This window comes from Molothrus ater, chromosome 1 (assembly GCF_012460135.2).
Source record: "Molothrus ater isolate BHLD 08-10-18 breed brown headed cowbird chromosome 1, BPBGC_Mater_1.1, whole genome shotgun sequence".
Classification (NCBI taxonomy): domain Eukaryota; kingdom Metazoa; phylum Chordata; class Aves; order Passeriformes; family Icteridae; genus Molothrus; species Molothrus ater.
Window position 1 is genome coordinate 145,269,047 of NC_050478.2, and position 17,578 is coordinate 145,286,624.

Consider the following 17,578-nt stretch of genomic DNA (forward strand, 5'->3'; position numbering starts at 1 on the left):
ATTGATTTTAGATATGTGTTTTGCCCAGAGTAATTGCCTTGATTCATATTAGGAGGAAAATTTCAGTCTCACAGTTGAATCCTCCCAGACCTTCCCACTGGATTATTTACAGAAGATGAAGGAAGATAGGATAATTTTCCTACTAGTTGTCTTTTTAGTCTGTTTTAATTTAGGTGGTCCCATGAGTTAAATTCATTTATATTCTAGTGTGTTGGCCAGAACAGCAATTCATCACATGGGTTGTAGTGAGAATGGCCAATATTCTGTTGCTGTTTCTCTCTCATGGAAACTTAAACTTCTATCAGCATGCAGGGCAAGGACAGAAATAAAGTTTTGCACCTTGTCAAAGTCCCAAAATATACTTTTGATAGTGTTTTGAAGGAAATCTACATCTGGGAAGCAGCTGTGAAATAACAAGCAGGGGTATTGTCCTGCAAATATGTCTGTGACTCTTCTGCTTTAATGTTCATTTGAATGCTCTGGAGGGAAAGACAGTATTCCATGACATCCCAGAAGATAAAGAACTTTCTCTGTAATATGCAACAAGTCAGCTGGAAATATTGCTCCTGATTGTTTTGAAAATGATATAGATACAGACTAAGAACATCACTGAGAGCACCTTTTTGTTTTGGGTTTGGGTTGTCATGTGCACAGCTAGTGGCTTTTAATCCAGCCCTTACTGTTTAGTTTGGAAGTGCTTAACAAAAATTTCTTTACCAGGAATTCTGAATAAAAGTGTTACCATATGGTGGATTTCTGTATGATGGTTTTGGAGTTTCTGCTCCTCAGAACCTTCCTGTTTCTGTTTGTAGTGTTAGAAGTTACTCTTTTTGTAGCTCGTCTTCCTTTGTTTTCTTTCACAACTCATCCACCTGCCTTATCTTATTACAAATGGATTTGACAGTTGGGAATCAGGCCTGGACTTGGCATTTCCAAAGAGCTTCATGTGCTCTAATTCAAGAAGAGAATTTGGGTGATCTGAGAAAACATATCACAGCCCATCTTCCTGTCATTTATGAGTTTAATGATCGCTTAAAAGGTGTTTACTTTGTTCTACCACTTAGAAACACATTTATGAAGAGCTTGAAGCCTATGGCAAATCTATCAGCATTTTATATATATATATATATATATATATATATATACACATACATGCATACATACATATATATATATATATACATTTGGCACATATATAATATATATATATATATTTATATTTATGTATCTTTTATATATATATATATATACCCACACATGTGTGCAAATGCCAGAAGTGGTTGAATTCCAAAGGAGTAATAAGGTGATTGTTCTCTTTGCAGTTGTTTGTCCTCCAGGCAGTTATTTCCAGAACAATGAATGCATTCCCTGCCCTCTTGGCTACTATCAGTATCAGACAGGACATTCCTTCTGTATCAAGTGTCCTGTGGGCAAAACTACCAACTCCTATGGGGCAATCACTGCTGATCACTGTAAGTTGAACTCATTTTTTCCATATCCTTTATTTTCTGGCTTCAAATATCTAATGATTTTTTTTATTCATCTCTAAGCTTTTTTAAAAAAAATTAATCCTCCCTCTGGGGGTTTTTGGATGGATATGATCCCTTCTGCATACATTCAGAAGCATTTTACAAAGTACAAACTGTCTGGTTTTTAGACCAAAAATGCATGAGAAACAAGCGGTCAGTCTCGTCCAGGATGTTGTGGTTCCTCTAGACATGTTCATGGTCCTCAGGAATGATATCTGGGTGTTCAGTATCAGTAAGAAACTTCTTATGAAGTTCATTTATTGTCATTTCCATGAACACTAAAATAGTCCTGTTTTGTGTAGCTCTTTCTCCTTCAAATACAAGCACTTCTCGCAAAGCAACTATTGAAATGTTCACTAAAGCTGGTGAATTCAGCTTAAATGTTTTGCTTTTTTCATACAGTTCTATACAGAAAACCAGTTATTAGGTACAAATTCAGTTTTGTCTACAGAATTATATAAAATAAGATATAAATAAGAGCAACAAGAATGGTCTTCTTGGGAAGTGTCATTAAGTATAATCTACTTTGTTCTCTTTCAACCTATTTGTTTCTTAGGTGGGATAAACCTCCCATTTTTATTGTAATGTACCCCAACAGCAATTTGCTTTTGCCTATGGTTGTTATTCTTCTTTTCCATGTGTGTTCCCTGGGCAGGTATTGGATTTGTGTCTTTAAAGTTTTCTCCTTAGGGTTTAAAAATGTACATTTGCAATTTTTTTACTAATCCTGTTCCCTGCCTGGTTTCCACTTTACCTTTGTGCTGCTCCTCAATGCCAGCCCTCTCCAAAAGGGCAGGTTACACATTACCCTCCTCCTTTCTTTCAGTCCCTGCTGTCACCTTGAAGAGCCTGAAGAGTTTTTCTGAATTTCTTGGTGTGATAGCTCTTCTTGTTGCTCACAGATCCATTGCAGGAGTCACTGAACAAACCTGGATGGAAGTACAGCTCCTTCTCCTCACTTTGCTTTACAGTACTGGAAATACAGCAACAGAGATTTGATGCATGACAGAGAATTCAAAAAAAGTTTGAAACACAAATTGAAATAGCAACAAAGCAGTGAGACTACCATGCTTCAGAGTGTGCAAATACTGTGCAAATCTTTGCTTAATTTTCAGTGAAGTCTCTGCTGTGCTAAGGAGACTCTTGTCCTTCAGCTCTGAAACACTGTCCTACTGCATTGGCAGCACCAGTGGCTGCACAGGAGGCTCCCTCTGAATATCAGAAAATGGTTTTTGCTGTGAGGACAACCAAGATGTCACTCCCAGGTTGTCCAGGGAGGCTGTGGAGTCCTTGGAGATGGGTGAAAGCCATCTGGACAGGGTCCTGCACAGCCTCTAGGTGGCCCTGCCTGAGCAGGGGGCTCTGACCTTACAACCTCCAGAGGTCCTGTCCAGCCTCTGAGCTCTGTGAAACCCAGTGTGAGCATTATCAAAGAGCCTTTTTCCCTTCCTCTGCTCCCTTTCACCAGGCGTCACCCCCTGCCAGAGCAGAGAGCAGGGCCTGCAGTGTGATGAAGATGGCCAGCACAGACCTTCCCAGCAGGACCCTGCCACCAAGAAATCCCTCTGTGTGGACAGCTCTGGGGCAGCCCTGGGCTGGACTGAAACAGAGGATCTCCTGACAGATGAGCAGTGCTTGGGTAAGTGGCAGAAGGAAATTTTGGATATGCTTTGACCCCTCAGAGGTGAAGCTTCCTTATGAAGAGCACTCCAAAGCTTATAGGGATTCACGGTCCCATAGTTATTCACTTTCCCATACTTGTGGCCTCTGCCTTAAGCCACATTCCTCCTTAGTTTTGCATTTCTTGACTATACTGGGGAAGTTATTTCTGGTAAGGGAAGAGAGAGAAGCAGGTTTCCTGCACTCACAGATGGCTGCCGGCTTTTGATGTGTGTTGCCCTTGTGCTCTCTGCTTGAAAACCCAAAAGAGTAATGAGAGGGCTAATGAGAAAGAAGCAAAATTATTAATTTCTTTGTAAAATTATCCCTCATCTGTGTATTTATGGGAAATAGAATATTTTCAGCAATGACCTCACAGCCACAGAATAACATCACCCTCTGGGCCCCTGCTGTAAGGTATCTGACTTGGGGAACACATCCTAGCAGGCTGGAGGAGGTTACTTCTGCTTGAATACAGCTACAAAGTGCTGGTTTTCAAGGATGAAAAACTTGAAAAAACAAAGAAAGTCATCTATCAAACAGTCCCCAGACTGCCTGCAGTAAGGTCTAATTGCACCTCTCAGCATCAAAGCTCTTGCTTTTCCCCAGAAGTTTTTATATGCTCATCATATGATTGGTATTGAATTTAATGGAATATTCTGTTTAGAAACTTTTGTCATAGTGTGCTTTGAATTAGATAATGTCTTATGACAAGTGTGATCAGTGGAAGGAGTGTGAAAAGTAAAGTCCTCAGTTGTGAAGAGGTTGCAAAACTATCTTCAGTTAAAATAACTTTTTTTCCTCTGAGCATACTCAGAGACTGATCACAGCTATGAACATGAGGTGAAAGCCTCTGTTGCTCTCAATCATGGGGTTGTTGGGATGTTTCTCTGCAGAGAGGACTCAGGATCTTAATTCTCCTGCTACCATGAGCCTTTCTGCTTGGGCATTTCTGACTCTGTGCAGGATGGAGCAGTTGTAGATATTTGTGCTTGGTTTTGTGGGTCATGCTAGAAGATGTCACTACAAATATTTATGACTGTTGAAAATTCATTTATGACTGCTTATAAACACAGCAACCATGTGTCATGGAATCACAGAATGGCTTGAGATCCCTTGGAAGGGATCTTAAAGATCCTCTACTTCCAAGCCCCTGCTATGGGCAGGGTGAGCTGTGCTCACTCAAATGTGCTCATGTGTGACAGTGTTCACAGGGGTCCCAGGACGAGGGAAGAGATGAGAATCTTGACTCCATGTTTCAGAAGGCTGATTTATTATTTTATGATATATATTATATTAAAAGAAAATTATATATTAAAACTACACTAAAAGAATAGAAGAAAGAATTTCATCAGAAGGCTAGCAAGGAATAGAAAGGAATGATAATAAAAGCTTGTGACTGACCAGAGAGTCTGAGATGGCTGGACTGTGATTGGCCATTAATTAAAAACAACCACATGAGAGCAATCAAAGATGCACCTGTTGCATTCCACAGCAGCAGATAATCATTGTTTGCATTTCCTTTCTGAGGCCTCAGGTTCTCAGGAGAAAAATCCTAGCAAAAGCATTTTTCATAAAATATGCCTGTGACACTGGTGCATCAACCTGTGGGCAGACTGTGACCAGCCCCTTGGTAATACAGGTGGCAGCAGCCTCAGAAGGGTGTTGGTGGCACTGTGTGTCCTCTCACCAGCCTGTAACCCTCTGCAGGGCACAGACAGGGCCAAACCCTCTGGAGCCTGGAGTCTCACCCCATTTGTGACCTTTGGGGTTTGGATCTCTAGACCCCATGAGCTTTTCCCAGTGTGTGAGCAGTGCTGCTTGTCAGACTCCTCACACATGGGCAGGTCCAGTGCAGAGGGAGCAGGTAAAAGGGTTTGGTCAGTAAAGTGACAGTCAGATCAGGTGAAAAGTGGAATGGAGAAGTAATAAAGCAACATGTAGGACATGCTAGCTTGGATATAGCCTTGGGGCTGAAGTAAGTGGATGTGTTGGGAAGTTTTCTCTTTTCACAAACAGAACAGGACTGCTGGAATACTCTCCTTGAGCTTTTATTGCAGCATCAGCCTCATTAAATGGTTGAGACAATAGGAAGATGACAAAAACTCACTTAGTTCTAGCAACAGCCAAAGATTTCTTTGTTACAGAGCATTTAAAAAACTTTCTAGCCAATAGCATATTGCTAAAGCTTACAGACAGTTGTTCTAGGCAATCACTAAAAGCACATGTACACCTGCTTCACACAATGCTTTCTTGTCTTCTTTCTGTTAACAATACACAGTATTTCATTATTAAGCTTAAAACCTTCTACTGTCTTGCTAAGCATATTTTTCTGCAGTCTTAAGGTCTATCTTAGCCAAGCCTAAAACTCAAGCTGTTGTTTCATGTCTTGCTTGCTGTACTATTGTAACTTTTTCTACTTTCAAACTTTGCAGCTGCAGCTAGTTCTAATTTCTCTGTTCTGTCTGCTTCTAAGGCTGCTTTTCCCAGCTTTCTGAAAATCTTCTTACCTTTACTATTTCCCACAGTTGAGATCAGGCTGTTGTGTTTCTGGATTTCCTGTCTGACCAAGTGCTGCTGGAGCTGGCTCTTGTTTCTGTGACTGATTTGGAGAAACTTGGTTCCCCCTTAGACTCAATAGTTGGTAAAATGCCATGAACAAGTAATGAGAGATGGCAGGTCTGCTGCTGCAAGAGAAGCCTCACTGGAAAGTAAAATCCCAGCCCACTCCTGGCTAACTGTTTGTTAAAACATCTTGTGACACTTTTTATTTCAAAGCAGAAATTCTACCCTCACACCATCTGTCTCCTGAATTATCTGTGAGGTTATGGTACATCATTTAATGAGCAAACCTCTTTACCCACAGAATTCTTCAAGCTCAATTTCTACCTAAAATATTGTCTGTTTGCAGCATGGGAACTGATAATACTACTTGGTTGTGGTTTTTTTGTTGTCTTTTTTTTAGTGCTCAGAAAATTTGAAAGAGTTCCTGCCTCCAACCTGATTTATGGATCAGAAGAAGCTCAAATTCTTCAGTCTCAGTCCTTTGGGGGAGACCTGCAAAGCACATATTTTCAGTGCATTTCAGGTGAGAAAACTGAGAAAAGCTGTAGAGGCAACACTAACAATTGTGAAAAATAATAATATTTTCATGTGAGTTTATAGTTAAGCTCCTGGATGAAATATATTTTCTGCAGTTTGTCACCAATTAATTGCAAGATATTTACAACTTTTGATGACCTTGGTTCAGGGAAAAGATTGATGTTTCTTTTAGAAAGAAGTCTTCTGACTTTACATACTACTTCAGACAAGTCATCTGACTTTAAAGCCAGTTGATGTAGTTTGCAATACAAATGAGAACTGAGATTTAAACCAGGAAACATTCATCAGACTGTGCAGATGTGCAGACAAAAGAAGAATTAGGTGTTCAGAACATATGAAAAGACAGCTTTTGCCTCTTCACAAATTACCTGATTGACACAAAATAGGAATAATTGTCCTTGCTTACATCAGAAGGGCATTAGAAGGAGTTCAGAGATATTCCTCTGCCAAGTCTTGCAGTTTATATACCATATTGCATTGGTTTAAGTTGGTTCAGAATCATCTAGAACCCAAAGGAATCACCACACTGCTTTCAGGATGCTTTGAGTCAGTCTCACCTTGTGTCTCCTAAAGCTCAGGCTGTCAGAGGCAGAGGGATCTGTCCAAAGTAAAAACTCTCTGCAGTAACAGAAATATCCAAAATTCTGACCAATCAGTGGCTTTGTGTCACATGCCACAGTTTAGTTGGAGCAATCACCTCTCATGCTGAGAACTGAATATGTGAAGCCTTTTATTACTAGAATGATTTTCCTGCACGAGCCCATCCTGGCTCTATACTGTAAGATGTCTTGCACCTTCCCCTGAAAATTGGGATTTTCAAAAGCAAGACACTGAACTGAGCCTGAGAACAAACCTGGGGAGGAAATCATGCCCCTCTGCCAACCAATCTGGTTCCATCTTTCTCAGCTGTGTTTTCTTTATAAGTTATGTAAATAAATGGTAGCACAACTACAAAATATTACTGCTGAAGTTCTCATTGAGGGGTGAGGGTTAATCTTTCCCTCCCTAAGTCCTTGTAAGGTCAGATAGCTCAGCTTGCACTTCAGCTGATGTTTTGATCTAAGTTGGTTGATTTTGTACTAAAGATTTGGAAAATGTTTCACCTGGGCTAGAAGCAGAGCTGTGGGAGTAAGTTAATGGTGAATGTGTAAGGGCAGAAGGATCTTCCCCTAAATATGGAGGGGATGGCTCTTTCTCCCTTACAGTGGCCAGGGGGGTGCTGCAGGGGCCACCAGCATGATTGAAGAATTTCAAATTTGATTTTTCCCTCCTTCCTATCACTCTGATATTTGTCACAACTTCCTTGCCATGGGGTTTCTGTATCAGGCAGATGTGATGTGCTGGCAAAGTGGTTCATGAGAGTCCTGCCTCAGGCAAAATTATCCAGCAGTCTTTAAATATTTGGGTGTGTGGTCAGACCTGTCTCAGCTGTTTATATCATCAGGTGATGAACAACTTTCTGCATTAATTTAATTCAATTTAAAATCCTTAAATCTCTACTAAAATAGTTGAGTACTAAAGTTCATTTGCTAATTAAATTTGTGTCTGATAGACATAAGGAAATCTACATAAGTGGCAGTAAGCAGTGGAATTTGTAGCAACCATTTTGCATGTGAAGTGCTAGAAAACCTAAAATTTCCTTCCTGTTTTTCAGGCTGTGAGAGGGAAGATGCCTGTGGCTTTGCAACTGTAACTCCTGCTGGTACTGAAGTGCTCTGTGAGTTATACAGTGCTGCTGAAGCCAACTTCAACTGCACCACCTCTGGATTGGTAAGAATGATCATATTTAAAAATGTGTGTTTACCACAGTGCTGAGTGTTCAATGTAAGTAGACAAGATCACAGAAGAAAGGCAGGCTCTCACCTGACCCCTTGGACATTGCTCTTCCCCATGGCAGTGATAAATCCCTGCAAGTTGGTGAAGAAGCCACACCCTGATGTTTCCAAAAATGACATCTGAATACCTCAGTGTTTGAAACATCACACAGCACTGTTGTCCCTATATCATGCTGAGCACCTGCAGATAGGATATCAGGTTGGTTTAAAAAGAGGGTTAATCTGGATAGTCTAAACTAGAAGTAGCCAAGTCAGTAGTTAGGCCACCTGAAACAATCCTACTTTCTGAGTCCCTTCCTCTAGCCCAGGGTTTGAACTGTGTGCTTTTTATCACTGTGCTATTTTGCTATTCACTATTTTAAACAGTAATGTGGCATTGAGGAGCTGAGATCTCAGTTGAATAGTGTAAAAATTGTCTGTATGAGAAAGACTGAAAAATGTCCACATGGAGCTGTGCTGTGATAACCTTTGTGTTGCTCATTGCTCCCCATTAGTTTCTTAATAAAGAAAATGTATTTTAGGAGAGGAAATCCATTAGGTTGTATTTATTTTGCTTGCCTGTTTTCTGTCTCAGGTGCAAGGTGTTCTGGGGAACCCTGCTGCCACTAGCATCAGTGGCCTCAGCTGCTTGCTGCATGTCAGGAACCCAGAGGGAGATGCCCTGATGGCCTTTTTGAAGAGAGGTACCAGATGTGAATGAATCCCTCACCTAAATCTGACTCTGTGTCCAAGCTGGTAGTTACTTCTGTAGAGGATCAGGACTAAATTTGGGAGCATCTTTGTTTAAGAAGACACAATACTTTAAAGAGATCAACATTTAGTGACAGTCCAGAAGCTTCAGCAAATTTTTCTTTCATATCTTGATCCCTAGAAATTAGAAATACTTTTGTGAGTCATTTTGATGATTTTTGCCAGCAACTAGTCCCATAAAAACTCAAAATCTAAACAACTTATCTTAACTCAGCAGTTTGTTATTTGAATACATAAGGCATTATTAATGACCAGCCTGTACATAATTTAATTTCACTTTACTTATGGTTGTGAATTGCTCTAGTAATATACCAGCCAAGAAGTAAACTGCTCTCCATGAAAACATTTCAGATGAGCTAATGAATGAATGAGACAAACTTTATTTATTTATTTACTTATTTATTTATGGCCTGAGTGTGTCTGATTGCACCACATCCACTGGGTGTCCAGCTTTAATTGTCATGCCAAACTGGAAGCAAGATAACCAAATGCTGTAGGGTTTGAGTCAAAACTCTCTGGTCTTACCATATTCTTTGAACTTCTATCCAAACCTCTGAGGCACTATTTATTAATATTAATAAAAAATAAAAGATCTAAGTCTCACCTGAAAATAAACCAAGTCCCCTGAGCTAGTTGTGATTGGTATAATCTTTTAAATACCAGATCTATTCTAGTTTTCTAGAACCAAAATTCTATGAATCATACCCTCCTTGTTAGCAGAAGTCTTAATTGCAGATGCAGCTATGCTGGCCAAATGACACATTTTACTTTTTAAATGAGATAAACTTGTTTCATTTTGATCTGGGAGTTACTAACAGTAACTGAGTGCTTGAGGGTGGAATATTACCAACCTTACTGCATAGATCAGTTTAGGAGCTCTTTGCTGGCAGTGCATTACAACCAGATACTCAGGAATAATGGCACTGCCTCATTTGATGATCTTATCTTGCTTCTGAAACTCAAAATCCAGAAAAAGACTTTTAAAACTGAGTTTTGATCATAAAACTTTCAACCAGCTCCAGTCTGCAGGCAATTCAAAAACATTCCTTGAGCTCCCCTTGAGCTCTTTTCCCTTTGTGTCTCCCCAGGACAGGAATTCAGCTCCTCTGGACTGAAGGCCTTTGAGAGGACTGGCTTCCAGAACGTTCTGTCGGGCGTGTACCGCTCCCTGGTGCTCCCAGCAGCCGGAACATCCCAGACTGATGCTCAGCTGCTCTGCAGGCAGGAGTGCAGCCAGGACTCCTGCTGTGATGGGTTCATCCTGAGCCAGCTCCTGCTGGATGCAGGTACTGCCTGCCTGCCCAGGAAACCAAAGCTAAATGAGTAGGGGTCTTTGTTGAACACAGTACACCCACCTTCACACTGTCTCTACATCCCTGACTTTTCTTTGGTGTTGGGAAGGTTTGAGTAATGCCCACGACCTGAGGTAGCAACCTGCTCTTGGAACAAAAGGGGCATCTTGAAGGGAAAAGCCTGACGAAGTTTCAGCAGTGTTTGGGCAATGCTCAAACACTGCTGAAACTTGGGAGCATGGTGTGACTCTGTGCAGGGCCAGGAATTGGACTCAGGGATCCTTGTGTGTCTCTTCCAACTCAGCCTGTTCTCTGTGTGTGTGACATCTCCATCTGGATGAGACAAATTGCTCTGAAAACACCTCTCTCCACACGTAGCACAGCTTGGTTACCAGAAGTTGGTGCCTTTCAGCTGATGCAGGAACTAAGAAGGTGCCTCCAGACAGAGTTCTTGTGGTGCAAATGAAAATCAGCTTCCTTTTAAGAGCAGGAAAAAAGGATGCCTTACGGAATTATGTTGCATTATTGCACGCAAAAATGCTAAAATCTCCCAGGTCTGGATGTCTCTCTAGGAGAGCAAGTGGTAGTGGGATGGATGGAGTCTGGCAGAGGTGGGATTTTGGCTCAACCAGATTTTTGCCAACAAGTTCAAGCACTTTATGCCAGTGCGTACTTTTTGCAGTTTAGTTTCAAGCTCATGTAGTATTGACTTTCCTCCTGGGGATGCATTTCCTGAAGGAAATGTGAAGTTTTAAATGACATGCCTAAAGGATTTAAAGACAAGCTCTGTCAACAGCCAGGAGTTGGACTTGATGATTCTTGTGGGTCTCTTCCAACTCAGGATATTCTATGATTCTGTGAAATCCAGAATATCTAGTGGCTGATATGTGACAAGCACTTCACCAGTTTGGAGTGGAAACTGATCCTAGATTTAAGAAAATCTGTGAAAATCTGTCACAAATTATCTCTGAAAGTTTTCAAGAAAATGTTTCCAGAGAATCAGAAAATTATTTTCTGGTTTGGCATCTTCTTTTTTTTTTTTTTTTTTTTTAATCACAGTATTCTAGATGATCTTGTAAAGTCCATTTTTCTATATATTTACAATCAAATTCTGGGTTCTCTCTACTTGTGAGTCTAGAAGGGGAATATCTGTTTTGTCTATTTGGATCAGTTCTACAGGTGAATGCATTACTTGGGACTGGCATTTTGCTTAAAAGGAAAGAAAAAATAAGGAAAAGGTAGCATATTCAATATCTCATGTACCCAGTCCATGAAAAACAAACTGGAGAGGACATTATAAAACCTTAGAAATGCCTGAGCTGTGACACCAAGTGCAAAGCAAGACCTGAGTATTGGCTAGAAGTTATGGTAACAGATTGATGCCAGAACATTGGCCTAACACTCTGGTCCCCAACTCACATCACTGTGCTGGAGAGACTCAGGCCTGGGATGGCTGAAATCAGGCACCAGTTCAGGAAACCACTGCAGTAAGAATATCTAAGTGCTTTATTTTTGGTTCAGAACATGAACATTTCAAGATCATCAAAACATTGGATGTGTGTCTGGGGTGCTATGAAGAACATTGTTGGATATTATCAGACAACAGTAATATTTTATTAGGTGATAATAGTATGTGCCTGAAATCCCTAAAAAACAGGCTATAAATTTTTAGTTTGGGTATGAGTAGCTAACCTTAGCACTCAAATTTGAACATATTATTCTAATTTGCTTATTTAGTTTTGGTTTTTTATGGTTTTTTTTTTTGGTAGCAATACTGGAGGGTATCTCTCTCAGTGCCATGGGTTCATTTGGAACTTAGAGAAAGTATTAGGGTGCAAAGCCTCATTGCAGTGGTGCAGCTGTGTCTTTTCCTGCCCCCAGGTAGCATTCTGTGCAGTTTGCTGAGCTCCCCAGATGTGCTGATCTGCAGTTCCAAAGGATGGAGTCCAACACCAACCTCAGCCATGGGGGAGGTGTGTAAAGGTGTGAGCTATGATGAGAAGAGAGGTTTTCCTTCACCCTGGGAGGACAAGTGTTCACTGGAAGTAAGTGAATTACCTCAATTTACATCAGTTCTCCTTAATTGTTGTTTAGACACTGTCTTATTCACTAGCCTGCCCTTGTGCTCCAATGCTTTCTTCAAGTAAATCCATATCACAAGAGAATAAGAATTCTCTGGCTGGATGTAGTGCTGGATAGATGGACCTCTCACATTTTGCCATATGAACATTAATGAAAGTTGAGACTGTGTTTAATATATCACTCTGTAGTACTTGAAGCATTTAATTTGGGCAGATCCAAGCCAATAATCTGAAAGACAGGTAAAGTCTGGAGCAAAGATAAAAAGGAAGATGCCCAGACCTACATGGTAAAAGCAGTGATAGGAAATTGGGTAAAGTTTAGCACCCTGGACCCAGACTATCCCCATGACACCTGGGATCTTCTTCCTTAGACTTTTGTTTTGTAATGAAGGTGATGCATAGTTTAATAATGTGTTTTCTATACAATTTCTGAGCATTAAAAAACATGGTTAATTTAAACAGTTGTTCTAACAAATTTTTTTCTTTGTTAGCTTTTCAGTTGATGGAAGAGGCAGAAAGAAATTTCACTACCTTTCAGGAAATTTACCTGTGGAGAGGTAACTTATCTCACAGAATTTCTTACAAAAACTTATGATGAACTCTGGGGTGTGGCAGGTGGCTGTTCTGTAATGGAAATGTCATTGTCACTTCATTTCATGCTATCCAAATTAATACACAACTCAGAAGCCTATTTGTGCAGGGATTTGTAATCTGGAGTAATTCTTCTACTGCCCGTTTCATGAAATTTGGGTAAATTCTTGTGTCTGAGAACATAATTTATAGCTCATAATTCCCTTGAAAATGATATCATGAAGACACCTACCTTTGTCCCCTGTGTCCAAGTACCATAATAGTTTGGCACTTTATGCCTAATTACATGGGTTATGTTTATTAGCAGAATAATTGTATATTTTTCTTTCTGAATCTCACCATGTACATGGCAGGAATTGCACAAATTATTTGTAATAATAATTTGTGCTTTATAAGTGCATATAAAGCCTTCAGAGGGCTGATGCTGAATACAGAGTGACTGTGGATGTGGCATTTATTTTTGTCATCCAAACAATGCATTTTGGTTTAAGTGTTCCCCAGAGCTATACAGAGATGGTTTTACCCATTCTTGATTCAACATTTGGAGGAACTACCAAAGGAATTTTCCTAAGTGGTGCACTTTATATATTTATTCAATTTGGGAGCTGAGGATTATTTTGTGTTGTGAGAGAAAGATAAAGGGAATTACTCTGCTCTTTGATTCCTGTTTCATTCCAGACTCTGATGTGGCCACCCGCATGAAAACCTCTCTGTGTGAGGCTGCTGCTTTGGAGACAAAGGATGATCTGGTGTTATCAGGTATTGGAGCAATAGCAGACAGAGCAGGCAACAGAAGAGAGCAGGGAGGGAGTGCAGAATTTAACTAGAAATTATCATATATTGCTATATATATGTTCATTATGGAATAGGTACTGTAAATTCCAGAGGATTTCCCTGAAGCAGGATGCCTGATAGAGGTTTTGAGAAAGATGTTCAAGATGTAGGCCTGGCTTTATGATTCTTACCATGCCAGGACAGGCTGCAAATTAAAGTGTTAAAATGTTCAGTGTGAGACCTGTTCTTTCAGACTTACTGAGCTGAAGAGGCACAGGAAATATTATTTAACTGAGAAAAAAATTTCACATAAACCCAGGAGTGAAGTCCTTGGCCTGGGTACCTGGGCGTCTTTACTGCTACTGACAGTATGATTGTAAATACAGGGCATAGAGAAACCCAGGATGAAATGCAATCACAAGTGTTTCTTCCATGCATGATGACCTGTGAACTTCTCTTAGCTCCTTTGTCATTGCAGGGTTTGCTCTTTGTTATATGAAATAATGTATAGGTCCAAAATAATTTGTAGGAAGTTACTGGAGTTCATTTGGGCCTTCAGCACCATAATCCTAAGAGAAAGTGAGCAGTGGGGTTTGGTGAAAGCACCTTGATTCATTTTTAATGAATTAGAATCTTTGCTGAGGAGTCTTGATGAGTGTCTGAGCACGTGATTTAATATGTGCAAAATCCTAAAAGGAAGTGAATTGCTTATGGTATTTGAAAGGAAAGTAAATGAAACTAAATAAAAAACTAAAAATGCCCATTTACCTAGCAGAACTCCTATACAGTTAGGGGTATTTTAAAGTCTAGACTTAAAAAGAGAGAGGAAAAAAATGCACTTTCTATGGTAGTTGAAATTATCTTGCATTTACCTGCCAAGGCATGAGTGCAGCCCTCAGGGTTCTCCATTTACCTTGCTGGGGCTGATGATATCATTAAAACCTGCAGTTATGCAAGGAATGCAGCTTTTACCTCCATCCCTAAATCTCAGTCTTGACACCAGCTGTTCAAGAGAAACTGAAGGTTGAAGTTATGACTTGAGAGGTAACAGGAATTATAGGTTACCATTTTAGGAAGTCATGAATGCATCTGGGAAAATGTCTACAGAGCTGTTATCACTTGATAATCATTTATAAAACACAGGGTAACATATCTTTTCTAGTTTCTTTTTCTAGTTTCTGATAGAAAAGTCAAAACTACAGTGCATTTTCAGCATATCAGTAGGTGCTTCAGCACTTGACAGAATCATCAGCATGTCTTTACTTCTTGTTTTCATTATTGTCTGAATATTTCACTGCATGTGAGATTAAGTAATACAATGTCCACAATGTTGGAACTGGGGATGAGATCTGCTGATGATATTTGATAAACAAGAAGTGTTTATGAAGAAATTTTTAAGAGATCAGTGAAGAGTGTCCATTTCTTTTAATACTGGACCCTTATTTAAGGGGATGAATTTGGGAACAAGAAAATAGCTGTGATTGATTGTTTCAGAGGGAGCTCAGGAGATATAAATCATTGTATACATGTCTAAAGGTCACAGGCAGGTGACAGAAACGAGTTATTTAATGTGGTCTGTGGGAGCATAAATTCAGAGAAATGAGCTTAAATGACTGAAATAGGTATTAAGCTTGTCAAGAAAACTTTTAAGACTGAGGTGTAAAAGCTTCTCAAGGGAATATAAGGAAACTGCTCTATTTTGAATTAACAAAACTACATAGATTAAGGAATTACAAACATCCTTTGAATCCTCATACTTACGTCCTCTGAATCCTCATGTTTCACTGTTAGGATATTGTGTCACATGACAGAGTAGAGCAAACCCTTTAATTTCTAGGAGCAGGAATTTTCATCTCGTTTTTGGGTGTTGGAAATAGTCTGGCAGTGCTATTTTGTACAGTGCAGCTCAGTGAGGAGACACTGCCTACAGGAGAGGCCCTGTGGGTGGACAATTCTGTTATTAAAAGCAGGCTTTGGTGTATTCTAGCCCTACAAAATGATTGCAGCTGTTTTACTGAGAAAGGCAGAATTTTATATATAAATAAATTTAATTCATTCCAGAATGAATCATAGTTAATTTTTTTGTGTGATTCTTTGTTTGTTTGTATCTCAGATTCCACAAAGGATCTTTTCTACCTAATGGACAACAGCCAGATACAAAGTGACCAGAACTATTCCCTCCCTTACCAGCAATATTGGGTCTTCAGGCAGAAGTACTCAGCTGAGGAAGCTCTGCTGTGGTGTCTCACACGTAAGGCATCATGGAGACTGTTATTCTGTAGGGGATAATAACTAACTAAAATCTTTTAACAGGCGTTATAATAATGATGAGTAAAAACTTTAGACTTCGAGATTTTTTTTTTTTTTTGTAGATAACTCCTAAATTTTCATAGGAATTGCCAATGGGGCCACCTGTTTATTCCTTACAGTCTTTGCCTGCCATGGCAGAAAGGGTGCCCATCATTCACCATCAGGGTGCCCCTGTCATGGGCAAGAGGAGTCAAAGGTACAGCTTGGGCAATGCCCTGCTGTTCTTGAAGTGTACCACTCCAAATAGGGAGGTGGCATAGTGGTAAAAGAAGGTAAAATGCAGATAATTTGGGTTAGTGATAAATTATATTTTGATGCAGTAAATGGAGAAGAGTTTCTAGTTCTACCAGGAAGTCAGAACTAAGAGTACTAAACAGTGCACAGACAGCACTGTAAGAGGTCAAAAAATTAAAATTGTTTAAAATTAAGCATTGACACACCTGTTTCCAGGAGCCATTGCCATGGTAATTAAGAAATGGGTTTGACAGCTTTCGTTCTTTTCTGAAGGTGTGCTCTTACCCTGGGACAAACTTCAGAACAAATTGCTGTGAGCAAATGTCTTGAATAGTTCATTCTAGGAAAGTTATGTTTAATTTTGTGTGATGCTTGAATGCTTCAGAAATATTTTTTGTAAAAGCTTACTAGGACATAGTAGACATTATTGTCCTTTTTATTTGTTAGAGACCATGACTGATGCAGAGTTCTCTTATGATTATACAATTTGTATGTCAGATTTACTAAGAAAGAAAAACATCTTTATGAATTAAAATATTAAAGAGAGAGCAATACACTGGAGTAATGCTTGTCACAGCTGGGGAATTTATCTTCCCAATTAGCTCTGCTGGAGCTCCTTTACTGTGCTCTCCAGGTAAACCTGCTCTTCAGTGCCACTGGGGCCAGAATGTGTCCCTCTTTCTCTTGCACTTTAAATTAATTAATTAATTAATTTGCAGATTAGTAGGATGATATTGAAATTCTCCCTTTTAGTTGTTTGCTGATGGGTAGCTTTGCTCTGAAAACATGAAGGGGAGCAGAGAAGGGAAGGAACCCTCGTGTGTGTAACTGTTCATGACTTTGCTTCCCAGGTTGTGCCCAAGAGGAAGAGTTCTGTCGAATGGCAGATCTGCAAAGTGCCACAGACAAATACTTTGTGTGTACCCTCTATCCAGAGGCACAGATTTGTGACAGCAGCATCAACCAAATACCAGGAGACTGTGCAACTGTGCTACCCTGGCAGCCACAGACACTGTACCATAAAATAGGCAAGTTTTGGTGTTTGGATGTATAATGTCTGCTCTAACCCTGGGAATGCAAGGCAGTGTTTTGGCTCTTGGTTCTGAGATAAAAATTCTGCATGTTTAAATGAGTCTTGGGATGTGATGGTGCAGGGAAGGTCAGGCTGTCTGGGATAGGGTTTTTCATTTTCTATTCAGAATGGAAAGATATCAACCATGAATTTCACTCTGTCCACCTCAGCCATTCTGAAGTCAGAGAGGCCAAGTGGATCTCAAATTTGTATATCAGTTTTAGCCCTTTTTATAATATGGGTGAAATAGGAATGTCATTGGAATGTCACAATCTACCATTAAAATTTCTACAATAGCTAAATAATGCAAAAACTGAAAGCACTGAGTGTAATTCTTATTTTGCTTTAA

General features: G+C 39.8%; 1 protein-coding gene across 1 annotated transcript in view; it reads left to right on the forward strand.

The window, feature by feature from the left end:
• TG (thyroglobulin) overlaps positions 1–17,578 on the forward strand; it is a 149,302-nt gene that overhangs the window by 39,884 nt on the left and 91,840 nt on the right. Inside the window, 12 exon segments of the mRNA XM_036406748.2 lie at positions 1,323–1,472; positions 2,998–3,168; positions 6,154–6,276; positions 7,945–8,060; positions 8,700–8,808; positions 9,964–10,161; positions 12,049–12,165; positions 12,168–12,212; positions 12,740–12,805; positions 13,518–13,598; positions 15,727–15,864; positions 17,009–17,185. Of these exon segments, the coding sequence (XP_036262641.2) occupies positions 1,323–1,472; positions 2,998–3,168; positions 6,154–6,276; positions 7,945–8,060; positions 8,700–8,808; positions 9,964–10,161; positions 12,049–12,165; positions 12,168–12,212; positions 12,740–12,805; positions 13,518–13,598; positions 15,727–15,864; positions 17,009–17,185 (1,491 nt within the window).